Source organism: Simochromis diagramma, unplaced genomic scaffold, assembly GCF_900408965.1.
Source record: "Simochromis diagramma unplaced genomic scaffold, fSimDia1.1 OVJJ01000293.1, whole genome shotgun sequence".
NCBI classification, from domain to species: Eukaryota; Metazoa; Chordata; class Actinopteri; order Cichliformes; family Cichlidae; genus Simochromis; species Simochromis diagramma.
This window is the reverse complement of record NW_024386801.1, coordinates 8,920,127-8,943,156: the sequence shown is the minus strand read 5'-3', so window position 1 is coordinate 8,943,156 and position 23,030 is coordinate 8,920,127. Positions and strand designations below refer to the sequence as shown.

At 41.5% G+C, this 23,030-nt stretch overlaps 2 protein-coding genes across 2 annotated transcripts in view; both read left to right on the top strand.

The window, feature by feature from the left end:
• otogl (otogelin-like) overlaps positions 1–16,036 on the top strand; it is a 30,627-nt gene extending 14,591 nt beyond the window's left edge. The window contains 28 exon segments of the mRNA XM_040026877.1: positions 86–112; positions 211–390; positions 481–759; positions 1,539–1,656; positions 1,745–1,824; positions 2,526–3,400; positions 6,725–6,902; positions 6,991–7,133; positions 7,212–7,235; positions 7,340–7,432; positions 7,521–7,710; positions 8,008–8,225; positions 9,439–9,580; positions 9,669–9,854; positions 9,947–10,159; positions 11,029–11,133; positions 11,228–11,335; positions 11,435–11,536; positions 11,627–11,796; positions 11,845–11,961; positions 12,072–12,135; positions 12,308–12,486; positions 13,077–13,181; positions 13,259–13,309; positions 13,311–13,379; positions 13,513–13,558; positions 15,120–15,199; positions 15,320–16,036. Coding sequence (XP_039882811.1) covers positions 86–112; positions 211–390; positions 481–759; positions 1,539–1,656; positions 1,745–1,824; positions 2,526–3,400; positions 6,725–6,902; positions 6,991–7,133; positions 7,212–7,235; positions 7,340–7,432; positions 7,521–7,710; positions 8,008–8,225; positions 9,439–9,580; positions 9,669–9,854; positions 9,947–10,159; positions 11,029–11,133; positions 11,228–11,335; positions 11,435–11,536; positions 11,627–11,796; positions 11,845–11,961; positions 12,072–12,135; positions 12,308–12,486; positions 13,077–13,181; positions 13,259–13,309; positions 13,311–13,379; positions 13,513–13,558; positions 15,120–15,199; positions 15,320–15,520 — 4,343 coding nt within the window. The 3' untranslated portion in view covers positions 15,521–16,036.
• A 598-nt stretch (positions 16,037–16,634) lies between these two features.
• ptprq (protein tyrosine phosphatase receptor type Q) overlaps positions 16,635–23,030 on the top strand; it is a 45,041-nt gene continuing 38,645 nt past the window's right edge. The window contains exons 1-10 of the mRNA XM_040025621.1: positions 16,635–17,168; positions 17,335–17,454; positions 17,559–17,703; positions 17,799–18,083; positions 18,197–18,414; positions 19,030–19,210; positions 19,430–19,798; positions 19,887–20,189; positions 20,996–21,292; positions 21,400–21,699. Coding sequence (XP_039881555.1) covers positions 17,124–17,168; positions 17,335–17,454; positions 17,559–17,703; positions 17,799–18,083; positions 18,197–18,414; positions 19,030–19,210; positions 19,430–19,798; positions 19,887–20,189; positions 20,996–21,292; positions 21,400–21,699 — 2,263 coding nt within the window. The 5' untranslated portion in view covers positions 16,635–17,123. The remainder of the gene's footprint in view (positions 17,169–17,334; positions 17,455–17,558; positions 17,704–17,798; positions 18,084–18,196; positions 18,415–19,029; positions 19,211–19,429; positions 19,799–19,886; positions 20,190–20,995; positions 21,293–21,399; positions 21,700–23,030) is intronic.

Here is a 23,030-nt window from a genome sequence, read left to right as displayed (position 1 = left end):
ATCAGTCAATATTTTGCCATTTTTCACAAGATTAAATAATTCTTCTGTTATATCTTACATTTTACTCTTCTGGACTGTCTTTCAGCCTATGATTGCGAGTACTACAATCAAGGTATGTTTAACTGAGAATCTTCTACCAGATTTGTAAACCTTACTCTTATTCCCTGCCATCTTATCATTCATTTCCTCTTTCGCTCTCTCACATCAAAGAGCTAGGCGATGGCCCATTTTCCTTGGTGAGTGCAGTCTATAAAGACACCATGTTTGGAGTGAATCGTACCAGCAGCTCTGTTTTTCCCCTGGTAAGAGAAAGACCAGGGCAGTTGCCTGCCCCAGGTCTACTGTTCAACTTCATGATCACAGCAGGATTGCAGAAGGACAGAACATCACGTGAGCATCTGCATTATTATTATTATTATACATTGATATGAGTTTATTTTCTGCATAAATTACGTTGATTATGATTACGACTATTTGTAGGTGTTCCCATGGTGTCGCTGGAGTCTGCAGAGAGACCCAACTACTTCCTTGTTGTGTCAGGGCGCAGCCGTCTGCAGTTGGAGCAGTGGAGTCGAGGGGTGGAGTTCAGTCGTAGAGCAACTTTTATCCAGCACCAGGGGCTGATTCTCCCAGGTCACACTTCATTTGAGCTTGTGGCCCAGCCCGGAGTTTTTTTGACACTCACACGCACTGCTGCACGAGCCCAGAGATACGACACCTCACAGGGCTTCAAAGCCAGCAGCAGCTTCACACTGGAGGGTCAGAAACACACGCATATATACAGTGGCCCCAAAAACATATCAGAATGACCCAGTTCTTTTTTCTTTATAAAATGTTAGATAAACTAGTATTTAAGCCATAAAATGCATTTAGGACAATTTAACGGGAAGGTTTCTATTAAAAGAAATAAATAAATCACAAGGAGGGAGAAAGCATGAACACAGTGCTCTAAATGGCAAGCTGGACAGGTTCTGATTGTTAAACTTAGTGGACCATGCCCATTCCTAATGTGATGAGCTAAACTCCACCATTGGTTGCATTGCTAGAGGCATATGTTTGAACTGATGAGCAACTGACTTAATAAATTTGTTACATTTCAAAATCACCTTGAAACTTGTTGGTTGAACATCAATTAAAATGTGAAGAAAAATTCAAGCATCATTTGCTTGCACACAGGAACACTTTGAATATATATTGTTAAACATCAGTGAGAAGAGAAGCAGACACAGGAACACCAGCTGCAGATTGGTCTGCATGGCTCTGTGCAAAATCAAATCAGAAACAGGTGATAAAAAGCAGCAAGAACAACTCAGCTTAAATATTATCTTATGAATAGAAACCATTCATAAGCTAAAAATCAAGACAGCTGTACCTGAACTTGCCTGAGCCCGTAATGTGATGTAAATCCATATTTTCCGTATGAATTTAGCTCTTTTTACTTGTCCAAATAATTTTTTGGAGCCACTGTATACCTTTTATAGATGCATGCTGGACATACAAATGCTAACTAATAAGGTATGTTTCCTCTCTTCTTGCAGAGAGCACTTTTGTAATACCTTACCGTATGATGTGTGAGTGGCGCTACCAGTCCTGTGCAAGTCCTTGTGTCCCCACGTGCAGTGACCCAGATGCTACACGCTGCCAGTTTCTTCCTCCGTAAGAGGCTTGGCTAATTAAAAAGCAATAATAAAATCAGCATAATGTGTGCTCGACGCAAGTATTGAAGTAGTTTTGTATTTTACAGTGTAGAAGGTTGCTTTCCACGATGTCCAAAGAACATGGTCCTTGATGAAGTCACTAGAAGATGTGTCTACACAGAGGACTGTGAGTACAGCCATTTTTATTTTAAGTTGCTGTAAAAAAAAAGAAAGAAAAAAGATATGGTTTTCTCATATACCAAAAAATAAACTTAGTACAAAAAGCAAGGAGATTTATGTTTGGTAAGTTATTGCTTAGCTGTAACAGCACTTATAAAAAATCTTATATTTTGGAAAGCCTTTTTATTTCTCTTAATTGTAAGGAAAATACATTTGTGAATTGAGCAGCAACATGGACCGTACTACAGCTGTCAGTTGGTGTCTACTGCAAGCATGCCATGTTTGACTGATCTGGATTGGTCCCATGCCATAAGACAACAACCAAGCTGCAGCATTACTTGGCTGTATATGGTTCTTCCACATGCTACTGAAAAAATGGTTAAATTGCCAATATGTCTTATTACTTCACACTTCAAACACCCAATAAAATAAACCACACCAAAGTTTTTGAACCCACATACTCAACACTGCTACTCAACTCAAAAATGCATTTTGTGGCACCATTTAAGTGGAAATAAACAAGCAATTCAACAGTGTAAGGTTCATTGCCAAGAAGCAGGATTATGACAAAGAAATAATCAATCAGACATAAATGTCCTTACTTTTGTGCCAAGTTTATATTTTTTCTTGGTTTGCTCTGTATATGACGATGGTTTTAATCATTTTCAATTGAAAATATTTGCCTGTTATAATAAACGTCTTCTCCAGGTGTGTCTCTTCCCCCAACTCCAACCCCGTTTGCATATGTGACGCGGTCTAACAGGACTACTACAGCACCACTGCCAATACCTACGACTACAACAACAACTTCTACTACCACCACCACCACTACCACCACAAGGCCGACAACAACCACTACAACCACCACCACTACTAGAGCCACCACTACCACCTCCACTACTATCAGGTCCACAACAACCACTGCCACTTCTACCACCACCACTCCTGCTACTACTCCCAGCACAACATTAGCCACTGAGCGTGTCACCACTCTGCTCACCCCAACTTCATCCACGTCTCCATCTGCTACTCCCACCACTATTGTTTCAACTACTCTCACTCCCACAACCCCGACAGAAAGCACCACTCTCAGGACAACTGAAACAACCCCCACTCAAACGCAAACTACTACGGTGACTACAACAGTTACCTCTGCAACGCCTTCCACTGTACCCACTGGAGCCACTACAGCCCCCTCCACTACTTCTCGTCCCTCCCATACCTCACCCTCAATTCCTACCTCCACCACCATTACTGCACCATCCACATCCCCGCCTCTTCCATCATCCCCCACCTTACCACCCACTACAGTTGTTACAACTACCTCCACCTCAGCTACTTTTGAACCTGAAACCACTACCAAATCCACAACCACTCCTCAACCTCCTCCAGCAGATACGACTGTCGCCACAGAGGCCACCACTCCAACAGACACTCCAACAACTACAGCACCCCCTCCTACAACCATCGAGCCCACCACTGAGCCTGTAACTACAGAGATAGTCACAAGTCCTGCAACCATTCCTGTAACAGAGGAAACATCAACCACTCACCCTTTCCTTTTGCCCACTATTCCCTGTACAGTAAGTCTTTTGTTTTAGTTTATTATATATGCACAAATATAAACGTGCATGAAAATACCCATCCTTGTTAAACTTTAGAAATCATGGTAGCAATTTAAATGATTACTTAAATCATCATAGATTCCTTACATGATTATTTAGTATGAATAGGCTTTAAAATATAAGCAAAATGCTACGAAGAGTCCAGGTTGCTGTTGACATCTTTAATAGTTCTGTTGTAATCTTGTAGTAAAATAAGTGTCACAGTAAGCATCCACAATACTAGCTCTCTAAAACCAGTGAAATTCAGTCGTGTTTTTTTAAATTGATGCTGGTGCTACTGTTCATACCGTTATGTGTCAAAACAAATTATACCTACTATTAAAAATTAAGAAATGCTTTCTGACTCACAATGAGCCTTTCATTTCAGAAAGGCTTGATCGGTCCTCGTACCATAAAGGCAACATTTCTGCATTACCTGTGCGCCAGTCACATATCACACCTATTCTTGTGGCCTTTCACTGACTTCCAGTGAAACTCAGAACCAGCTTTAAAATTCTATTACTAGCATATAAAGCTTTACATGGACAAGTCCCTGCTTATATAGCAGAGCTTCTGAAACCTTATCAGAGCTGCCGGCCTCTCTGATCCTCTAACCAGAGCCTCCTAACTGTCCCTCGCTCTGATTTTAAAACTGGAGGTGATCGTGCTTTTGAGGTTGTTGGGCCCAACCGTGGAACAGTCTTCCTTAGTGGGTCAGGTCGGCTCACTCCATTATTTCTTTTTTTTCTCAAAGATATTTTTATTGAGTTGAAGCAACAAAGAAAAGCAAGTACACGCAGAATTGTCAAACACCAAACAAGCAAGTTTCACAGTGACTGTTAAAACTGAAATATCAGAATACAGATTAATGACACATTGCAATGACACACTCACATGTCTTATAGTTGCTTCCAGCAGTTTATCCCCTACCCACAACACTTAGAACCCCTATCCCTCAGACCAGGAAGGAAAAAACCAAACAAACAAAGCAAGAAAAAAGAAGCAAACAAATAAAAACAACATCGCAGATACATCAAGAACAAAATAAGAAAAACACACAAACAACTAACAATAAATAAATAAATAAGTAAATAAATAAAAAGAAGAAGAAGGGGGGAGGATTTACTGAGCAATGCTGGAAGTCGGGTTTGTAGCCTGGAGGCTGGAAAAGTATTTCAGGAATTGCCCCCACACCTTGTAAAACTTACCGCTGTTGTTGCTAATCGCATACTGGATCTTTTCAAGGCTCAGATAGTACATAAGGTCCCTCAGCCACTGAGCCCGGGTGGGCAAAGGGGCACCCCTCCATCTTAGTAGGATTGCACGTCTAGCTACAAGGGAGGCGAAGGAGAGCATGCAACACTGTGACGAGGTCAACCGTGCATCAGCCTCTCCAGTGGTGCCAAAAAGCGCAACTAACGGATCAGGATCCATATGGTGTCCAACAATTAGGGATAAGGTTTGAAATATATCTCTCCAGAATCCTTCGAGGCTAGGGCACTTCCAGAACATATGAATAAGGGAAGCCTCCGCACTCCCACACTTATCACAAGTGGGGTCAATGTTCGGATACATACGGGATAGTTTGACTTTGGAGAGATGGAACCTATGCACAACCTTAAATTGTAAAAGACAGTGGCGGGCACATAGGGACGTGGAATTAACTAATTTGAGTATTAAGTCCCATGTATCCATAGACAGGGACTGATTTAAATCTTGTTCCCAGGCCGTTTTAATCCGATCTGTCGAAGAACCGTTCATGCTCACCAGCCTGTCATAAATAAGAGAGATAAACCCTTTACGTGTTGGAATTAGGGTGAGGAGCATATCCCCTGGGCTTGCAGCTGGTGCTACCGGAAAGTTTGGAATCTGAGATTGGAGGAAATGTCTGGTCTGCAAATATCTGAAAAAATGTGTACGTGGGAGATCAAATTTTTCAGAAAGCTGGGCAAAAGATGCAAAGGTATTGTCAAAAAATAGATCACTGAAACATGTAATGCCCCTATCATGCCAATCTCGAAATATAGGATCAGATAATGATGGCTGAAAAAGGGGGTTAGAAAAAATTGGACTTAGGAGGGAGAAACCTGTTAATCCAAAATGCTTCCTCATCTGAGCCCACACCCTCACCGTGTGCCAGACAACTGGGTTATCGATTGTCTTGTTTGGGGGAAGGGGGAGTGAAGATCCAATCAGGGCCAGGACAGAAGAGCCTGTGGGCGAGTTCAACTCCATGAGCACCCAGGATGGGCAATTACCCTTGTTGTGGAAGTAAAGCCAAGATATAATGTAGCGCATGTTTGCTGCCCAATAGTAATATCGAAAGTTAGGCAGTGCCAGGCCTCCACGACTCTTGGGTTTTTGGAGTTGAGCCTTGTTCAATCGAGGGCGTTTACCTCTCCATATATAAGATGAGATAATTGAGTCCAAGGAATCAAAGAAGGATTTGGGGATAAATACTGGTAACAATTGGAAGAGATACAAAAATTTAGGAAGTATATTCATTTTGATTGAGTTGTTTCTTCCCACCAAAGAGGTGGAGAGAGGGGACCACTGTGCCAGATGTTTTTTTGCATTATTTAACAGAGGAAGGAAGTTCGCTTTGAAGAGACACTTATGTGTCCTTGTAATAATTACACCTAGGTATGTAAATTGATTTCCTGCTATTCTAAAGGTGAGGGTAGTATAGTCAAACACTGGTGCCCCTCCATCCACAGGAAACAACTCACGCTTACATAGATTGAGCTTGTATCCTGAAAACTGGCCAAATATGGATAGCATTGCAGGTATCATTATTTCTTTTAAATGACTACTGAAAACTCATTTTCATCATTATTGCTATGCAGAATATCCATTCCCTTCTGCCCTTTTCAGGGTCGCAGGGCTAACACACAGGGACAGACAACCATTTGCACTCACATTCACACCTATGAGCAATTTTGATTGATCGATTAACCTAAGACATGGTAAGTGCATGTGTTTGGACTGTGGGAGGAAGCCAGAGCACCCAGGGAGAACATGCAAACTCCACACAGAAAGACCCAGGCCTGATTGTGGAATTGAACTCAGGACCTTCTTGCTGTGCAGCAACAGTGCTAACCACCGTGCCACAGTGCTGCCTGCTATGCAGAATAATGCATAGTTAATCTGCATACGCATACTGTATTCTAAGCAATAATGGGTTGGGCTGAAAGAAAAAACAGATAAATCATTATGTAGAAATTAAATATGTGTTTGATGATGATAATGAAGTTTAAGCCAGCTCAGCTTTTAAAAACAGAACGTGTTTATTTGCATCCACAGCCCCCATACTCCTATCGCATTGATGAGTGTGTTGAGCTGATCTGTTTTAATGGAGAGCTGCTGCTTCACAACTCTTCTCTTCACTGTCGCTACAACACCACCCAACCTCAGTGCAGTCTGCTGGGCATGCCTATCCTGGTTAACACAGACCCCTGCTGTCCGCAGTGGCAGTGCCCGTGTAAGTTTAGCTATATGCACTAAAATAACTTGGTATGAAATGGTATGAAAGTTTTCTTTTGCCTTGATAATCTGTTTGGCTTTCACAGGTCGCTGCACTGTAATGTCAGACCTGCGTGTGATCACATTTGATGGTAATAATGTAGCCTTGTACGACAATGGCTCCTACATCTTGGTTAACCTGCCCAGAGAGACTATTATTGGCACTGTGGAGAAATGTCCAACTAGTCAGGTATTATATAAAGTAAATGCAATTAAGTCTAATACACTAAAAAGCAGATGTTAATGGCTTACATTGACGTTTTTTCAGAGTGTGAATTCCATCAGACGAACTGTGAGTACAGCTTCAATTCTTCCGTGTTATTCCCTGCAGTTATACTTGCATCAAAGCTGTTGTATTATTATCTCATTATGACTACTCTTTAATGTTTCCTGCAGAGCCCTACAGGTGGAACATCTGGACTTTGTTTTAAGAAGCTGAACATTACTACCTCTTTCTACAGAATTATAATCAACCGACTCGATCGGAAGGTGATTGTTTTTACCAGCTTTAATCCCAAGACATATTCAATTTAGCCTACATAAATAATATGGTTGCATTCTTTATATTGGTCTCTAGGTTACAGTAAATTACAGACCTGCTAGACTTCCGTTCTCACGTCAGTCCCTTTATGTGGAAGATACAGGAAGCATGTACCTTATCCACACACCTGGCGGGATCAGTATACAGTGGTATCATAGCACGGGCATTATGGTGCTACAGTATATTGCTCCTAATAATACATCTGTGCCCACTCGAGGCCTGTGTGGTGAGCTGTCATATACATGCACCCATACACACACATACCCACTGGCTTTGACTACATCAGCACCAACATCAGCCTCTTTTATCTAAGTGCCATCTTTAGGCCCTTTAAGGTTTAATGTCTAAACTGCAGCATCACTTTGACTTGAATCATTATGGGATATGACAATTTGAGATGTCGAGAGCTATTTGGTTTAATTAGGCAGACACCATGTCACTTGACATTTTTATTGCTCATTTGCTGTACACACACACACACACACACACATACACACACAAACCTGTCTGTCCACTATGCCAGGTTGCTGCGATGGGAACCCAGAAGATGACCTGAAACTGCCCAATGGCACAGTGGTGAGAGAGTTGGGAGACATGATGATCTTCCTACAGGCATGGAGAGTCCACACCACCGATGAGACCGAACACACACGCAGGGTCGGAGACAACTGCACCACTGGCGACTGCTCCACCTGTCTCTCTATGCTTTACCAAAGCGCTTTCACACCATGCCACGGCAAGGTACCCAGCAGTGCTTTCAAAACCTTGATTGTAGTGAATGTGCTAAGTTACTTTGTCATTTGCCTTTTGCATTAAAAACGGTAGCAGGAGAGTAAATGGGGTTGCAGTGGCCCAGGAAGCAGAGCAGGTCATCTACTAATTGGAAAGATGGTTGTTCGATCCCTGGTTGCTCAAGTCAGCATCCCAAAGTGTCTTTTGGCAAGATAGTGAACCTGAAGTTGCTTCTGATACGGTCACTGGAGTGTGAAAGCACTTAGACTTAGAAAAAGCTGCTTGTATGAATGGCTGAATGAGACTTCTTGTGCTTTGAATGAGGAGTAGAAAAGTGCTATGTAAGAACCAGTCCATTTGCTGATTTGCTGGTCAAAAGGAAAAGCTAACGCAATTTTGAAAAAGCTTTGTTATTTCAAGTATTCATCATGCAAAAATACAAAATGTGAGGATATGCCAAGGTGTGTGCTGTGGCAGGCAAAAGGGAAGACACAAATGCAGGACTGGAACATGGAAACATAACTTAAAACGGCAGCTTTATTGCTGGGAAAAACACTCCATTAAATAAACTCATGAAAACCAACCAAAACCCTGAACATGGAAACAAGGAACTGAAAAAAACTAGGAAACCAGGAGCACAGAGACCGCACACAGCATTGTGAGGGTACAAGTACAACGCAACAACAAACAGAGGAAAACACAGCGCTTAAATACACCAGGGAGTAATGAGGGAATGGAAAACAGGAGGGAAGTACAGCTGGAGCTAATGTGACATAATGAGACAACAGAAACAACGAAGAATACACTGACATAGGACATAGACTGTCAAAGTAAAACAGGAAACACGAGCCAAAGACGCAGACTACACAGACGTGGAGACATGACAGACTCTGGAACAGAGGGAACATGAAGAACAGAGACAAAAGTAACAAGACATGGGACACAGGGAAGACATAAAGACAGATAACTAATACTAAACATACAACATATGGAGAACAGAATTAAACCTTCACCAAGAACACAGAGGAGGCACAGAAACAGAACAGAAACCCAAAACTAAGAACTATAAATACAATACAAACAGAAAACCACCATTCAAGGAGTATAAGTTAAACCAAAAACACAAACACTGGGTCAACAGACCCAGTGCCGTGACACGATATGTGGTTTGTTGATTAAAAACCCACTCACCCTTTCATGCCCTGCATGTGTTCTTTTTCAGGTGCCTCCGGAGCAGTTCTGTGACATCATCTGGGCAGGTGACCTTCATTACAAGGATCACCAGTGTGACTTCTTGGCAGCCTACGTGGCGGTCTGCTACACACATCAAGTCTGCATCAACTGGAGACGACACAACTTCTGCCGTAAGGAGACACAGCATAAAAAAATGGCATACTCACTCAGATGAACTCATTCATGGTTTTTGTTTTCTCATGCATTGTAATCTTGCAGCACTCCGGTGTCCCCCTGGTAAGGAGTATCAGCCATGTGTGAGCACTTGCACCAGCCGCACTTGTCTAAACAGAGATTATTACGAGGAGACTACCTGTTCCTTCATCAGAGAAGAGTGTGTGTGCCGCAGTGGAACTATCCTGCACCGTGCTGATTCACCTTACTGTGTAACCGAGGACCGTTGCGGTGAGTTATTACTTGCCCTTGTGATGAACACTGCAATGTCTGAGATGCTGCGTAAGTTTGTTATTGTTTTTGTTTGGTTCTGCTGTATCCAGTGTGCACAGATAATGAGGGTAACCCCCGGGCCCCAGGCGAGGTGTGGAATGGCTCTGCTCGGAGCTGCTGTCTCTACAAGTGTATGGAAAATGGCTCTGTGGTGGCTGTGGAACCAGACTGCAGCGCCGTGCCTACTCCACTGTGTGAGAGAGAGGGAGAGTATGTGCTGGATGTGCTGGAAGAAGGAGCCTGCTGCCCAAAGAAGATCTGTGGTGAGTTGCAACTGTCCCCGTTTATCTTTTATCTTTGATTCATCTTTAGGTTTTACCTTTTTTTTTTACTAGTAACTAACTAGTACATGACCATGCTACAGTATTGTTTTGTCTGGTTGTGCTGTTGGCTAGCAGATATACTTAATCACATTGAAAAAAGTAAAAAACTAGTTGTGGGAGATGTTTTATAAATGATAAAAATGGGGCAATATTATCAGTTGCTACGTGGTTGCTAGGCGTATAATTAAGCTTTTTGTGGATATAAATTAGTTATTATTGTTGATAGGATAGCATGCTTTCATAATACTTTATGCACCTACAACAGTAGGTGCATAAAGTATTATGAAAGGCTAAAGCAGGTACCGGTAAATTTAGCCTAGAGGGTTGCCAGGCAACGAGATGGCATCATAGCATATCATGCATAATTCTCCTTTTGAACCTGTTATTGTTGTTAAATGGAAATTCAATGATGTGTTTAATAAGGTGTTAGAAGTGCAGAAATAAAAAAATAAATAAACAAATAAATATTTATCATTTTTATATGACGACGTCATAATATCTGATATAAAAAAACAATCCAGAGGCCTAAAATCCACCTCTGAGCCAAATCTGGTTGCTCAACTTCATATGTTTTACGAGGACTTTGTGGACAAAGGAACAAACAAACACATAGACAGAGATTTTACATATTATTATAGTGAGATACGACATTGATGATGTTTCACCAGATGTTTAGCTTAATAAAAGTGTGTCCTCAAATAGTTTGCAAAGTATACCACCATAATTTACACCAATTTCAGAGACCAAAAATCATTTTCATCAGTATAAAGTAATACCCATTAAATGAGCAATCCTTCACTACTTGTTAGACTGCAACATGACCATCTGTGACAGTGAAGCTCCACCTTGTGATAATGGGAACAGGCTAGTGATTGGTTACAGCGCTCTTTCCTGCTGTCCAGAGTACCGCTGTGGTAAGAACAAACTTTCATCATTACGTTTTATAACCTTTCTGTCAGATATAACATTTGGATTAAACTGTTTCATTCACTAAATGGTCTTCCTCAGAGTGTGACCCCATGGCGTGCCCTCCTGTGTCTACCCCAGAGTGCAGGGAAGATCAGTTTCTAGTCGAGGTCAGGGGGCAAAAGTCCTGCTGCTACTCTTACCTGTGTGGTGAGTTTAAATTGCTGTGTACAGGCCTGCCTGGTTTGAGGTCCCTTTAATTACAGCAGTAAATCTGTGAATGTTCTTGTTTGTTTTCTCTCTGAGCAGTGTGTGAGTCATGTATCGAGCCCATTCCAACTTGCTCAAACGGAGAAATTCTGGCTGTGGATCTGAACACCACCAGCAGCTGCTGTCCACAGTACCACTGTGGTAAACTACATGAGCAGGCTCATGTGTGTGTGTGTGTATGTTTTTGTCTGACTTTCAAGTAATATTCATATTTTGTTCCTTTTATTGCAGTCTGTGATGTCAATCTGTGCCCTGAATCATCTGTGAGCTGTGCACCTGGTCTCTCTCTTGTCCAAACTGCCATTCCCGGGCATTGCTGCCCCCAGCATCACTGTGGTACACAATCGACAACACACACATATTCATTCACATGCACACCCGCGTATGCACACTCATCCAAATAATTACTTGTCAATTCACTGCTGTGTTGATGACTGCAGTAAACTCAGAAGTTGCTAAGCCTGTCATGCCCTTTGCGTAAACCTCACACTACCTTCCTCTTCAACTTTTTTCTTTCACGTCCAGAATGCCAATGTGAGGACAGTTCTTTCCCCATCTGTCAGGTGGTAAGTCAGCAAAAAGCTGAATCAGAAGTCACTGTCTAATCGGGTTTTTCTGCAAGGAAGAGGAAAAAGTGAACAAATTCAGTTAAGTCAGCAATCTGTTTTTCTCTCAGGGGGAGGCGCTGATGGAGGTTCCAGACAGCAACACCAACTGTGGCTGTCCTCAGCGTACATGCCGTATGTGTAACGTGACTGAAAGCACACAGACACCTGATAATAGTGTGACAACAGAGTCTCTGCAGAAATCCTTTCTGTTTAATACTACTTTATTTCCAAAATGCTCAGCAGCTTTAATAGTTACCTTTTTGCATGCGGCGTAATCTTTTCTTCTATGTTTGTGTGTGTGCAGAGAAGGCAGAGGTGTGTCTTTTCCAAGGGGTGACAGTGCTGGGCCCAGGCCAGTCTCTGGTTCAGTACTTTGAGGGAGAACTGTGCTACACTGTCCAGTGCCTGCATCATAAAGATCCAGACTCGGGTTATTATGCCATGGAAATCACCTCTGTCAACTGCTCCCAAAAATGTGGGCCAGTATGTATCCAATGGAGCTTTAATCTCAGGTTTGACTGGTCACTTGATTGGTCAATATTCTCTTATCCAATCAATCGTTGATCAGGCAATTTCCTGTGTTAGTTTCATAAGGAGAAAAGCACTACATGAAAAGCCTGTAAGTATTGATTTGACAGTGGTAGTAACAGACTCTCTGTGAAAAATAGCCCCTTATTCTCTCAGCTGGGAACTCACTGAAACCAGAAGTTGATTGCTACCATAATTAACCTTTACATTTACTGAACCTTTACTAAGAGTCAGCTCCAAAGTAATTAATAGCATCTCATGTGTGGCCTAATAGAGTTAAAACAGATGGCAAAAGAAGTTATGTGAAAACTTTTCAGCAGTTTGCATATCACAGCTATATTTTATTTGAGTTAGGCTTTCCTTTCCCTCCCAATCTCCATTTTATAGTTTGGTTGAAGAGGAGATTACCAAGATTTTCATTTGACTACTGTCTCTGTATTCAGTGTATTTAAATGTGAAGTTTTATCTCAACTGAGGCATTTGCGCCACATCTCATCCTGTTATATTCTTTTTTCTGTTGGTCCTCCTTTCCTTTAACTTTTCAGCATCAGGTGTATGTACCATCTACAGACCCTCAGGTGTGCTGTGGTTCCTGTAAAAATATCTCCTGTACTTTCACTAATGAAAACGGGACAACGGAGCTTTTCACTGTAAGAATGAACAGATCCACATCCAAGTGCAATTAAAGCAAAATCTTTAGCAGTGCAAATTCTGATTGTGTGTGCAGGCAGGGAGTTCCTGGGTGGAGAACTGCACACGTTACGACTGCATGGAAACTGCATGTGGGAGCGGTGATACTTGCCTCTGGGGTGGTTTGCCCACCTTTCAATGATACAGAATGTATTCAGGTTAGGACCGCTACTTATAATCTATATCTAAGTATGAGTTTAATGATGCCTCGTTTTTTATCTAAAGTTGCTCAGTTTGATATTTTTTCTTATATATTAAACTTTTAGTATTTCTTTCCTATCTTCTTTGCAGAATGGCGGTGTTGTTCAGAGCTATGTGGATGGCTGTTGCAGGACATGTGAGTCTTTAAATTTATTCAGGGCTTCTGGTGTCGCTTTGAGCAGTCAATTAGAGGGGTGAGCGCCTTGTTGCTTGGCAGTGGATGGGCTTATTGGCTGACTGGTTGGGGGTGTGGCCTTTTGTAGACGGTGAACATAAAGCCTGTTGGCCTATGAGTACATTTCACAGTCCCTTGCTTTCCCTGGTGTCCCCAAAACCTTCTGTTGACATATTTAAGAGCTACCACAGCATAAACTGAAGAAATACTTGCTGAAAACCTCAAGTAATTAACTAACCAATACATTCAAAGGGATATACTACACTACACTCACAACCTCCTGAAACTGTACTTTAAGGGTGAACATAACTGAACTATCTTGATGTTTGGAAAAAGTTTGAGTTAAAGTATCTTCTGAGCTATGTGGATGAAATTTGTAATAAACATACAGTGGTGAGATTTCCTCTCTCTTTGGATTCAGCGTTGCAGCCTTGCCCGCTTGCCTGCTTAAGCAGTTGTTCTTGCTGTTTGGCCAGTTGAGGTGTTCACAGTGAGCGTTTTACCGCTGAAGATGTGAGATGGTGCAGGGGTTAGCATTCGCCCTGCTGAGCTTTGTAGTACATCAAATGACTGCGTTCCTTGGCTGGCTGCCCGGAGTGACCCAAAAAAGATGCGACATCCATGTGCATGCAGGCCGCAATGATTCCATCCGCTGTGTGTTTGTGTGTGACATTAAACTGTGCTTTCTGAACAAAACATAACCTTGTGTTCTCCTGACGTTCTTTGAACCGGACGGCTGCGGTGCCAACGATGTTTCCAGGTTCTGGAGTGGGTGTTTTACCATTTACCGTTAATCCTGTAACGCCTACTGGTAGTACAAACTGTGACACAGGTACCACCATCTTGCACTATTCCGACTTCTTTGGCATCCTTGCTCTCAGTGACTCATTCCCTTGTGTTTTCAAATTCTGAATGTGTACGGTGTAAATGGGGGTTTTTTTTATGTCTTTTTCAGTGTCTGTGTGTCTTATCATGTCATTTCCTCTCCTTAAAACACAATATAACCTGCAAAGCATTTTAGGTTATTTGTAACAGAAAGGCCTTAATAAAATAAAAATTGCACTTCTTGTGAAATAATATAAGCTTCAGTAATGCACACACAAATGTTTAGAAGAAGCACTTCTGTTTTTTTTCATGAATTTCAGGCCCACACAGAATTCTCTGAAACTTTGATTGGTTTAAAAGTAAGGTTAAATTTAGGTCAGTAGCCATTCAGTGGAACTGTGCTGGGGGACCTGTGTCCCACACCCCCACCCATCACCCAGCTGTCAATCAAAGTAAGCGCCTACTGCTCAGCAACAAAGAGCCAAAGTGAATAGGCATTTCAGTGTGTATGTGAAGTCTCTGTAGTGTAATGATTAAAGTGCATTTGAAAGTGAGCATATTATCATTACTGTGTGCATTCACAACAGTTTGGTGTATATAGGCTTCTCTAAAAATATCTGGTGTGTTAAGGATCTATGATTACTCTGAGGATCCTATATTTCTTCCTGAGTGTTAGTCTGTGTGAAAATCTCTGCAGGTAAAGAGGACGGCAAGACATGTAAGCGGGTGGCCATCCGGACTACCATTAGAAAAGATGACTGCAGGAGCAATGCACCGGTGAGAGAGAAAAGAGACATTCACTTGTGAAAATGAGGAGTCTGTGAAAGCAGAATTTTAAACACATTTAGTAATTGTGGTTGTGTTTTGTTTAGTAAATATATGTTTTTCATTTGGCAGGTTACAGTATATTCCTGCGACGGGAAATGTCCATCAGCCACCATATTCAACTTTAACATCAACAGTCACGCCAGATTCTGTAAATGCTGCCGTGAGAGTGGACTGCAAACCCGCTCCGTCGCACTCTACTGCTCTCGCAATGCCACAGTCGTGGAGTACAACTTCCAAGAGCCTCTGGACTGTTCGTGCCAGTGGAACTAAAAACAGCTGAATGAGAGCAAGACAAGTGAAGAGAACGTCTAAATAACAGGGTGGGGTAGGGGGATATCTGAATATTGTTTTACTAATGGACAAACATGAAAACCAGCCATGTCTTTTTTTTTGTTGTCGTTGTCTTAATACACTTTACAACACTGACTTTGAGTCATAGTTGTAACTAAAAGATATGAGAATAACCGATTTAAGAGGCGGATTGTTTTTCAGATAGTTTTCTCGCACTTTAGCCTTATTTTCTGTAAGTCCTGCAGTGCCAACCCATTCAGCTTCTAGTGCTTTCAGCTGATGGTACCCTAAGATTTTTATCCTACAGTATATGAACATGTTGTTGCGTTTTTAAATAGCTGTTGTGTTTAAACACTGTATGTGAATTTTGGTTTGTCTTATAAGATTCATTTAGCCTTTATGCTTTGTTGTCTTAGAAAAGTTGAATTTCTTTCTCAAATGTGATTTTGCTTTCCTTTTAGTTTTTACAGTAGTTTAATAAAAGATTTAACAGTGCTGTTGTCTAAAACTGTGTCCTCATGACCTGCAATGTTTTTATACTCCCTCCACTTTCTCTTTCATTAAACCTTTATTACACACATACTCATTCTGGTTCAGCATTAATAGTGCTGACACATATTTATGTCTCACTTTTCAGAGGTTATTGCTGAGTGGGAGTCACCTCTTGACAACAGAAGCCCTTAGTAAAGTCAGCTCTTTGCCTGTCAATCATTTCTCCCTTTCACATTCCTGTCATTCCACATGGGCCAGCGCTCCCACCACACCCCACCTCAGAGCCAAACCATTCTTACCACTGCAATGCTCGGAGCAATTTGCAGCACATGCTTATTTTAGAGGTTAAATAAAGTCGTGAAAACAGTCATGAACTGTCTGCTCTAACCGAGTGGTTGACCGTTACTCTAGAGGTGTGAAGCATGGCGGGTGGCTTTGCCCAGTGAGGACATCTCAATTGCTCATAAAATCCCACCACATCTTTTCCCCTCAGTATGCCCCACATGTCCATCTCTCTACTTATCCCCCTCCTCAGGAGCCCAGCACTGGAGTGGCCGTGTGCCCATGGTTGTCATGGTAAAGTGCTCTTATCCCGACAAAGATGCAGAACAAATTGGGTTGAACTAATGCACACGCAATCTCTCTCTCCTCCTACAAACCCAGGAAGACTGCCTCCTTCTTCACTTGAGGCTTGCTTCTCGAGGGAACTTTGGCTTCGAGTGCGCGCTAAATTCAAAGTCTTGGCTCTGCGTAAATGTGAAGTAAAACTAAGAGACTCCCCCCAGGCATTAACACGTCGAGGCAGCTGTAACTGAACTAAGTAAAAGCTGAAAGGTTTCACGAAAAAAAATGAAAACGTTTCAACCCGTTCACTTTTCTTGTTCTTCAGTTTTACGTCAGCGACCAAAATAGTTTGGGACTTTCCACAGCTGATGTTTACGCACAGCTGGCTTGGATTTTCTTTTTGTGCGACCAATGGCTGACGAGAGGAAGGATCTGTTGTGTCTGGGCGTGGAAGTGACTGCATGTACCCATGTGGATCAGTGACACTCCTGGAAGGTGTTCTAAATGAGATGGATTGAGATTCCCAATGGGTCAAACACAGCGCCTGTGGCTACTAGCAAGTTTATGTCAGGTAAGGTAACCCTGCACGTAGCAGTTATCTGTAAATAAGTTAAAACTGCATTCTGGGTCTTTTAGGTTCAGTTATTTTCCTGTATCAGTAAGATTTAAATATTACATAGCGATTTGGGGCGCATTCAATTATTCAGCAGACATTTAATCCCTTTCCCTTTCCACAGGTGGTCTTGCTAACCTGTGAAAAACATTCAAACACTGTTGAGGTTGAAGTTCTTTTTCAGCCCTTTAGTCAAGATCCAGACAGCTACAGGGTCACCTGCAGACCTGCAAGTAACCATCTGGTAAGAACATTAGTAATGGTGAAAAAAAGCTGTGAAATTCTTATTAAGTTTTGTTCGTTTTTATAAAGTTTACTCTGTTCTCACTTTCTGTCACATCTTTGCAGGTATATGTGAAGAGCTTCAATAACTCAGCATGCTCCCATCACTGCAGGATATTATTGAGAATGGTTGAGGATCAGAAGGGGTATAACATCACGCTGAGAGCCAGCAGGTGTGATGCGGTGCTCGAGACAAAGACCTTTCACTTCCGTGAGTGTCTGTGAAGTCTGAATCCAAACACCACATGTTGTATTTCTATCACGTTTAATAACGTTAACACCTCATCCCTTTTTGTGTCTCAACAGTTCCAGTGTCCACGTCCTCCTTTAATGTATACAGCACAACCACCACCGCCCTTCTGACATGGAAACTTCACAGGCTGCAGACCCTGTCCTCCATAAGCCTGTACAACACACACACAGAAACTGTCGTGCACATCTTCAACATAAACTCTTCAGAAGTAAAATCCCAGTATACAATGAAAGGTTTGCAGCCGGGCACACGCTTCAAGGCCAAAGTCACAGTGACTACATACCTCAAACAGTTTAATATGACCTTGAAGCAGAGACTCAGAATTCGTCTGGAAACAGGTATTGTGAACATTAGTAATCCTGTGATCGCATGACCACAGCTCAATTATTAACCTTTAAGTGACTGCAGTCAGGAATTTGTACTGTAAGCTGATTGTAATATGTTTCTCCAGCTCAGTGCCCACCTGGCTGGATTGCCATTGGGGGAAGCTGCTACATTGTGAGAAGAACAGGGTTGACCTGGAGTGATGCACTGCACAGATGTTCAGACCTTGCAGCAGGAAGTCATCTGGCTAACCTGAAGAGCCTGGAAGATCTGTTTTTTATATCTTCTTACCTCCTGTCCCAGAACAACTTGCTGCTGCTATGGACGGGACTTAATGACCAGCAGGTATGCATGAACATATTTTAAATCACTTTAATTCTAAAAAGCAGCATTTATAATGACTTTAATTTTTCATTTTTGTCATGAATAACTGAGCACTTAGTACTTTCGAGAGGATTTTCTAAAAACAAAACAACATTTTGATTAAATATATTGAAAAACATGCACTTAAATATCCTCCAGGGTTAGGTGGTTGTGGAACGTGTGCTGCATGACATTATATTTAAACTTTTTTTTTCTGCATAAATACAATATCTTTGCATAAAAGTTTTTCACACTTGAAATCAAACACAAACCTTGTGAGGAAAAAAACAGGTTTTGCATTTAGGTAATTATGAATATGTTTTTATGACAAAAAGCAAAATATGCCTAACAAGGGAGGTCCAAACTGTTCAAAAATATTCCTGGTAGGATTTTTCTAAAGTTTTGTTAAAATAATTTAGTTAGAAAAACTCTGCAAGCCATCGCTGAAGTGCTGGATATCGCAAGGGGAGGTTTTTCACAAAACGTTGTTCACTTTGACAATGCTTCACCGCAGCACGTAACCTTCAGAGGGAAAGTTTGTTTTTCATACTTAAATGGCATTCGACTCGTGATGTCTGCCTCTTTCTTGCCCTACAGGAAGAGGGCCGACCTCTCTGGTCTGATGGCTCATCATATAACCGAACAAACACTATGAAGACTCTGCTACCAGCCAACCAGACGGACTGCTTCGCTTTCCAGAGGAATGCCACGGGGCCGGGATTCTTTCTCACTCCATTCTTCTGTAACATCCCCTTACCCTTTATCTGCCAATATCAAAGTAAATAACTTGTGCACGAGCTGTTTATTAGCCAGCATATAATATTTAACAGTAGTTGTAATGCATAAGTCATATGCAATATATAATTTGGGAGTATCACCACATTTCGTTTGTGATATTGCACAGCACTTACAGATTCAAACCATGCAATTTGTGAGCACTTCTGCCACTTATTTTTCTTTTCAGGGTGCTAAGATATTGCTTTTTCCTTCTTTACAGCACCTTTAGTTCCTGCCTCATTCTCATTCGACCTGGTTCAGGTGACAGAGGACCTGGTAGAGCTTCGTTGGAGTGATCTCTCACTCTGTAACTCACCTGCTCTTTCATCATTTGAGGTATTCCTGCAGTACCAAGAGGAAGAATACGGAGAGTGGGATCCAAGTGAAGAAGAAAGGAAGCAAGAGGACCAAATGGGCACAAAGAACCAGAGCACGCCTAAAAAAATTGTAAGGGTCCCCATTTCGATCTCTTCTAGAGGCGTAACTTTAGCAGGTTTATCTCCAGGAAGCATCTACTCCTTCACCCTTCAAGCGTCTCACCCTCCTGGCTTCGCTTGGAGCTTGGGACAAACACAAATTGCATATACTAGTGAGTTTATTGATAACCACTTACACAATTCAAAGGACATTATATTAATAGAGGCTGACTTTTAATATTTACACTGCCTTTCTTACAGGACCTCATCCTGCTCAAAATATCACTTTTGGTCCCATTACAGCCAGTCACATTAGCGTTCATTGGATGCTGCCAGATGCGTCATTTGTGGCTGGTTGGACTTTTGTTGTACTATATGAAGACATGTCTTCGAAACAGGATGGTGTAGTTGGCATGGCAAACATCTCCAGGTCATCTGGGTTGAGGTCCTATACTGCAGTAATTGGAGGGCTGGAATCTCACAGGAAATACAGGATTGAAGTATACACAGTTACCGAGCATGGGATAGGGAGCTGTGGACAGGCAACTCTAACTGTAAAAACTGGTAAGCATGTAAATGTTGGATTCATGAACAATTTCTAAAAGCTTGTTGTCCAGTAAGTACTGTCTGGTGCTATGCTCTACCTATTTTTAAATTATATTCTAGGAATTATCTTGTACTTTTTAACAATCACATGGCTTATTTGAAATTCAATTCAATTCAATTCAATTTTATTTATATAGCGCCAAATCACAACAAAAGTCGCCTCAAGGCGCTTCTCTGCAATAAATCTCTGCAATAAATCTCTGCAAATACTGACAAGATAAGGTAAATGCAAATGGAAACTTTACAGAAAATTGAAGTTATTCTACACATTAGTTGCTCATGTAAGCAACCTTTAAGTCTGTCCAGTGTACTTAAGCATTGCTGTGAAGTGGAAGACAGTATTGTGATGCCAGTGTGATTCATTTCACCAGAGTAAAAGGCGCAAAGTGTCACAAGTGAAGATGGCATGAACGCAGACTATTGCCTTCTCAAAATATGCATCTTATTAAGCAGCTAAATAGCTTCACATCCAAGTGGGCTAGTTTCAGTTTGATTTTTAGTGCCATTCCAACGTTACTTGAGAGGTTATTAATTTTTTGCATGTGTTTACATCTACTCATCAGTATTCACTGATGATCCTGTTGGCAAATATGATTTCATAGATGTGTTTCTGACTGCTTTGCAATGCTCTCCTAAATAATATGGGCAGTATAGATTTTTTTTCAGTACAACATTAAATGAAATGGTTATGTGCAGGTATGCATAAGTAATCATGTAGCTTTTTAACCTCTGACTTTCAAATAATGCTGGTTTGTACTTCTTAGCGGTGAAGGCTCTCAGTGGTCTGGTAGTGATAAGCACTAGGAGCAGAAATCTGACTGTCTGTGGCACCCAACCACCCAGCGATCCTCCAGACGGTTACTTTATCACATCCCAACCTCTTGACAATCCTACTGCTCCTTTGTTGTGGCTAAACCACTCCAGCGCATATGGACACTTGATAAATGGATCCATGTGTTTTAATTTGGGCACATTTACTCCTGGTCAGACGTATGAAGTTGGAGTTGTTGCTCTGAAGGGAAATGACAGGAGCGAGAGGTCTAGCGTCATACACACCACAGGTAAGAGAAATAATAAAAGTGTCCAAATAGATGTATTGCAATTTTTTATTATCTAAGATACTCCACTATCTGTCTTTGACTCTTTTTGTTTGTCTTTGTGTATATAGCTCCTATGCCAGTGCAGGTAGCAGTGCCTGTCTCGGTGGGTACAAACTATGCACAACTGTACATCCAGCATCCACAACTGGGTGTGATGGATGGCGTAAAAGTGTGTGCGTGTCCTGGAGACTGGGATACTTTTTGCAAGGGTTTGGGCAACTATCTGTGTGACTGGTACTCCCTCACTGCTCACGTTCATCTCATAAACCTCAGCAACCTCAGTCCGGGGTCACCGTACCAGCTCAGAGTGCACAGCACGAGCCGAGAGCAGTTGGGACCACCATACTACAGCCGCCTCTTTAGAACAAGTGAGTTACCTCTGTCACTACCAGCACATACAAATGCATGCACTATTCAGAATGCGCGTAACAGCTGCACTTAAACTGCCCCTACCTGAGAGGTGTCAACACAAACACAGAGATTTAAGGCCGCTTTAATTAAGATAGCTTAGTGCAACCCTTGACTGCAGTGGAGCTGATCATATCATCCTATTTCACATAACTAAGATAGGCACATAGAGTCCAGATGGTAAGTAATCGGGTAGATATACATGTTTTGTTCTTCGAGCTCTATGCTTCAGCAAATTCAATTTGAATCAAATAATGGATAAGGCCACTAAAATGTCAAGTCACAGATTTAATTTGAGAAAGCTTATTCAAGTATAAAAAGAACTCAGTGAGCTACAGTGCATCTCTTTGATCAAAAGTTCCTGTTTTATTAGTGGGTTAAGTTGAAACTGCAGTATTAACAGATGATGACCAAAGTAGGTCAGGGCTGACTGAGAGAGCTGCCCCTCAGGCAGAGGTGGAGTAGTCTGTAAATATGATGAGGAAAGTGATTAAGCGAGCAATGAAGCTCAAACAAAGACAAAAAAAATTATGCTTTTTTTTTTTATAATACATGTGCACAAAACTGGAGAAACACAAAGAAAAATGTGTTATGGATGATCTGAAAAACATTTTTCAGGCAATTGTAAATACATGTAAAAAAAAAACCCCAAACACTTTATGTCTGTACAAAACATCACAAATGCTCTCAAATATCTTTGTCAAAGGTTAAGAGAAGACCTCATCATAAGACCCCCCGAAACACAAGAGGCAAACTGCTGTTCAACCCAAATGACAGAAAAGCCACATTACACATCAGAAACGCAAGAAAACAAAATTAATGTATGACTGCCGATATTCTGAACACTATTTCTATTCATTTATTGTAACTGTCCTAATTCTTACAGATGGATTGTATGAAGAGAGTCGTGCAAAAAAAGTCAAGCTACTACTTGCTGTGTATCCTCGCTCTGTAACAAATTGTTGAATGGCCCATGATAGAGGTTAGCCATCTAAGTATTCCTGAGGCGGTAGCAGATGTATTCCCCAATCTCTTTTCTTGTTTACTGTTTGTGGATGGTGGTTGCGTTACCGTAATTTGGAGAGGGCTTATTTTCTTTTGCGCTGCTCATTTGGCTTCACTTAAAAGCAGATTGTGCATCTTCATCATGTCATGGAGATAGCAGTAATTCAATTTCAAATGTAATCCATCCTAATCTTGGCACGACTTCACTGTTTCTCTCTCTTTTATTTTAGATTTTTAGTGATAACATTTAATGTTTTAAAAAGATGCATCACAGAGGCCGTGCTCA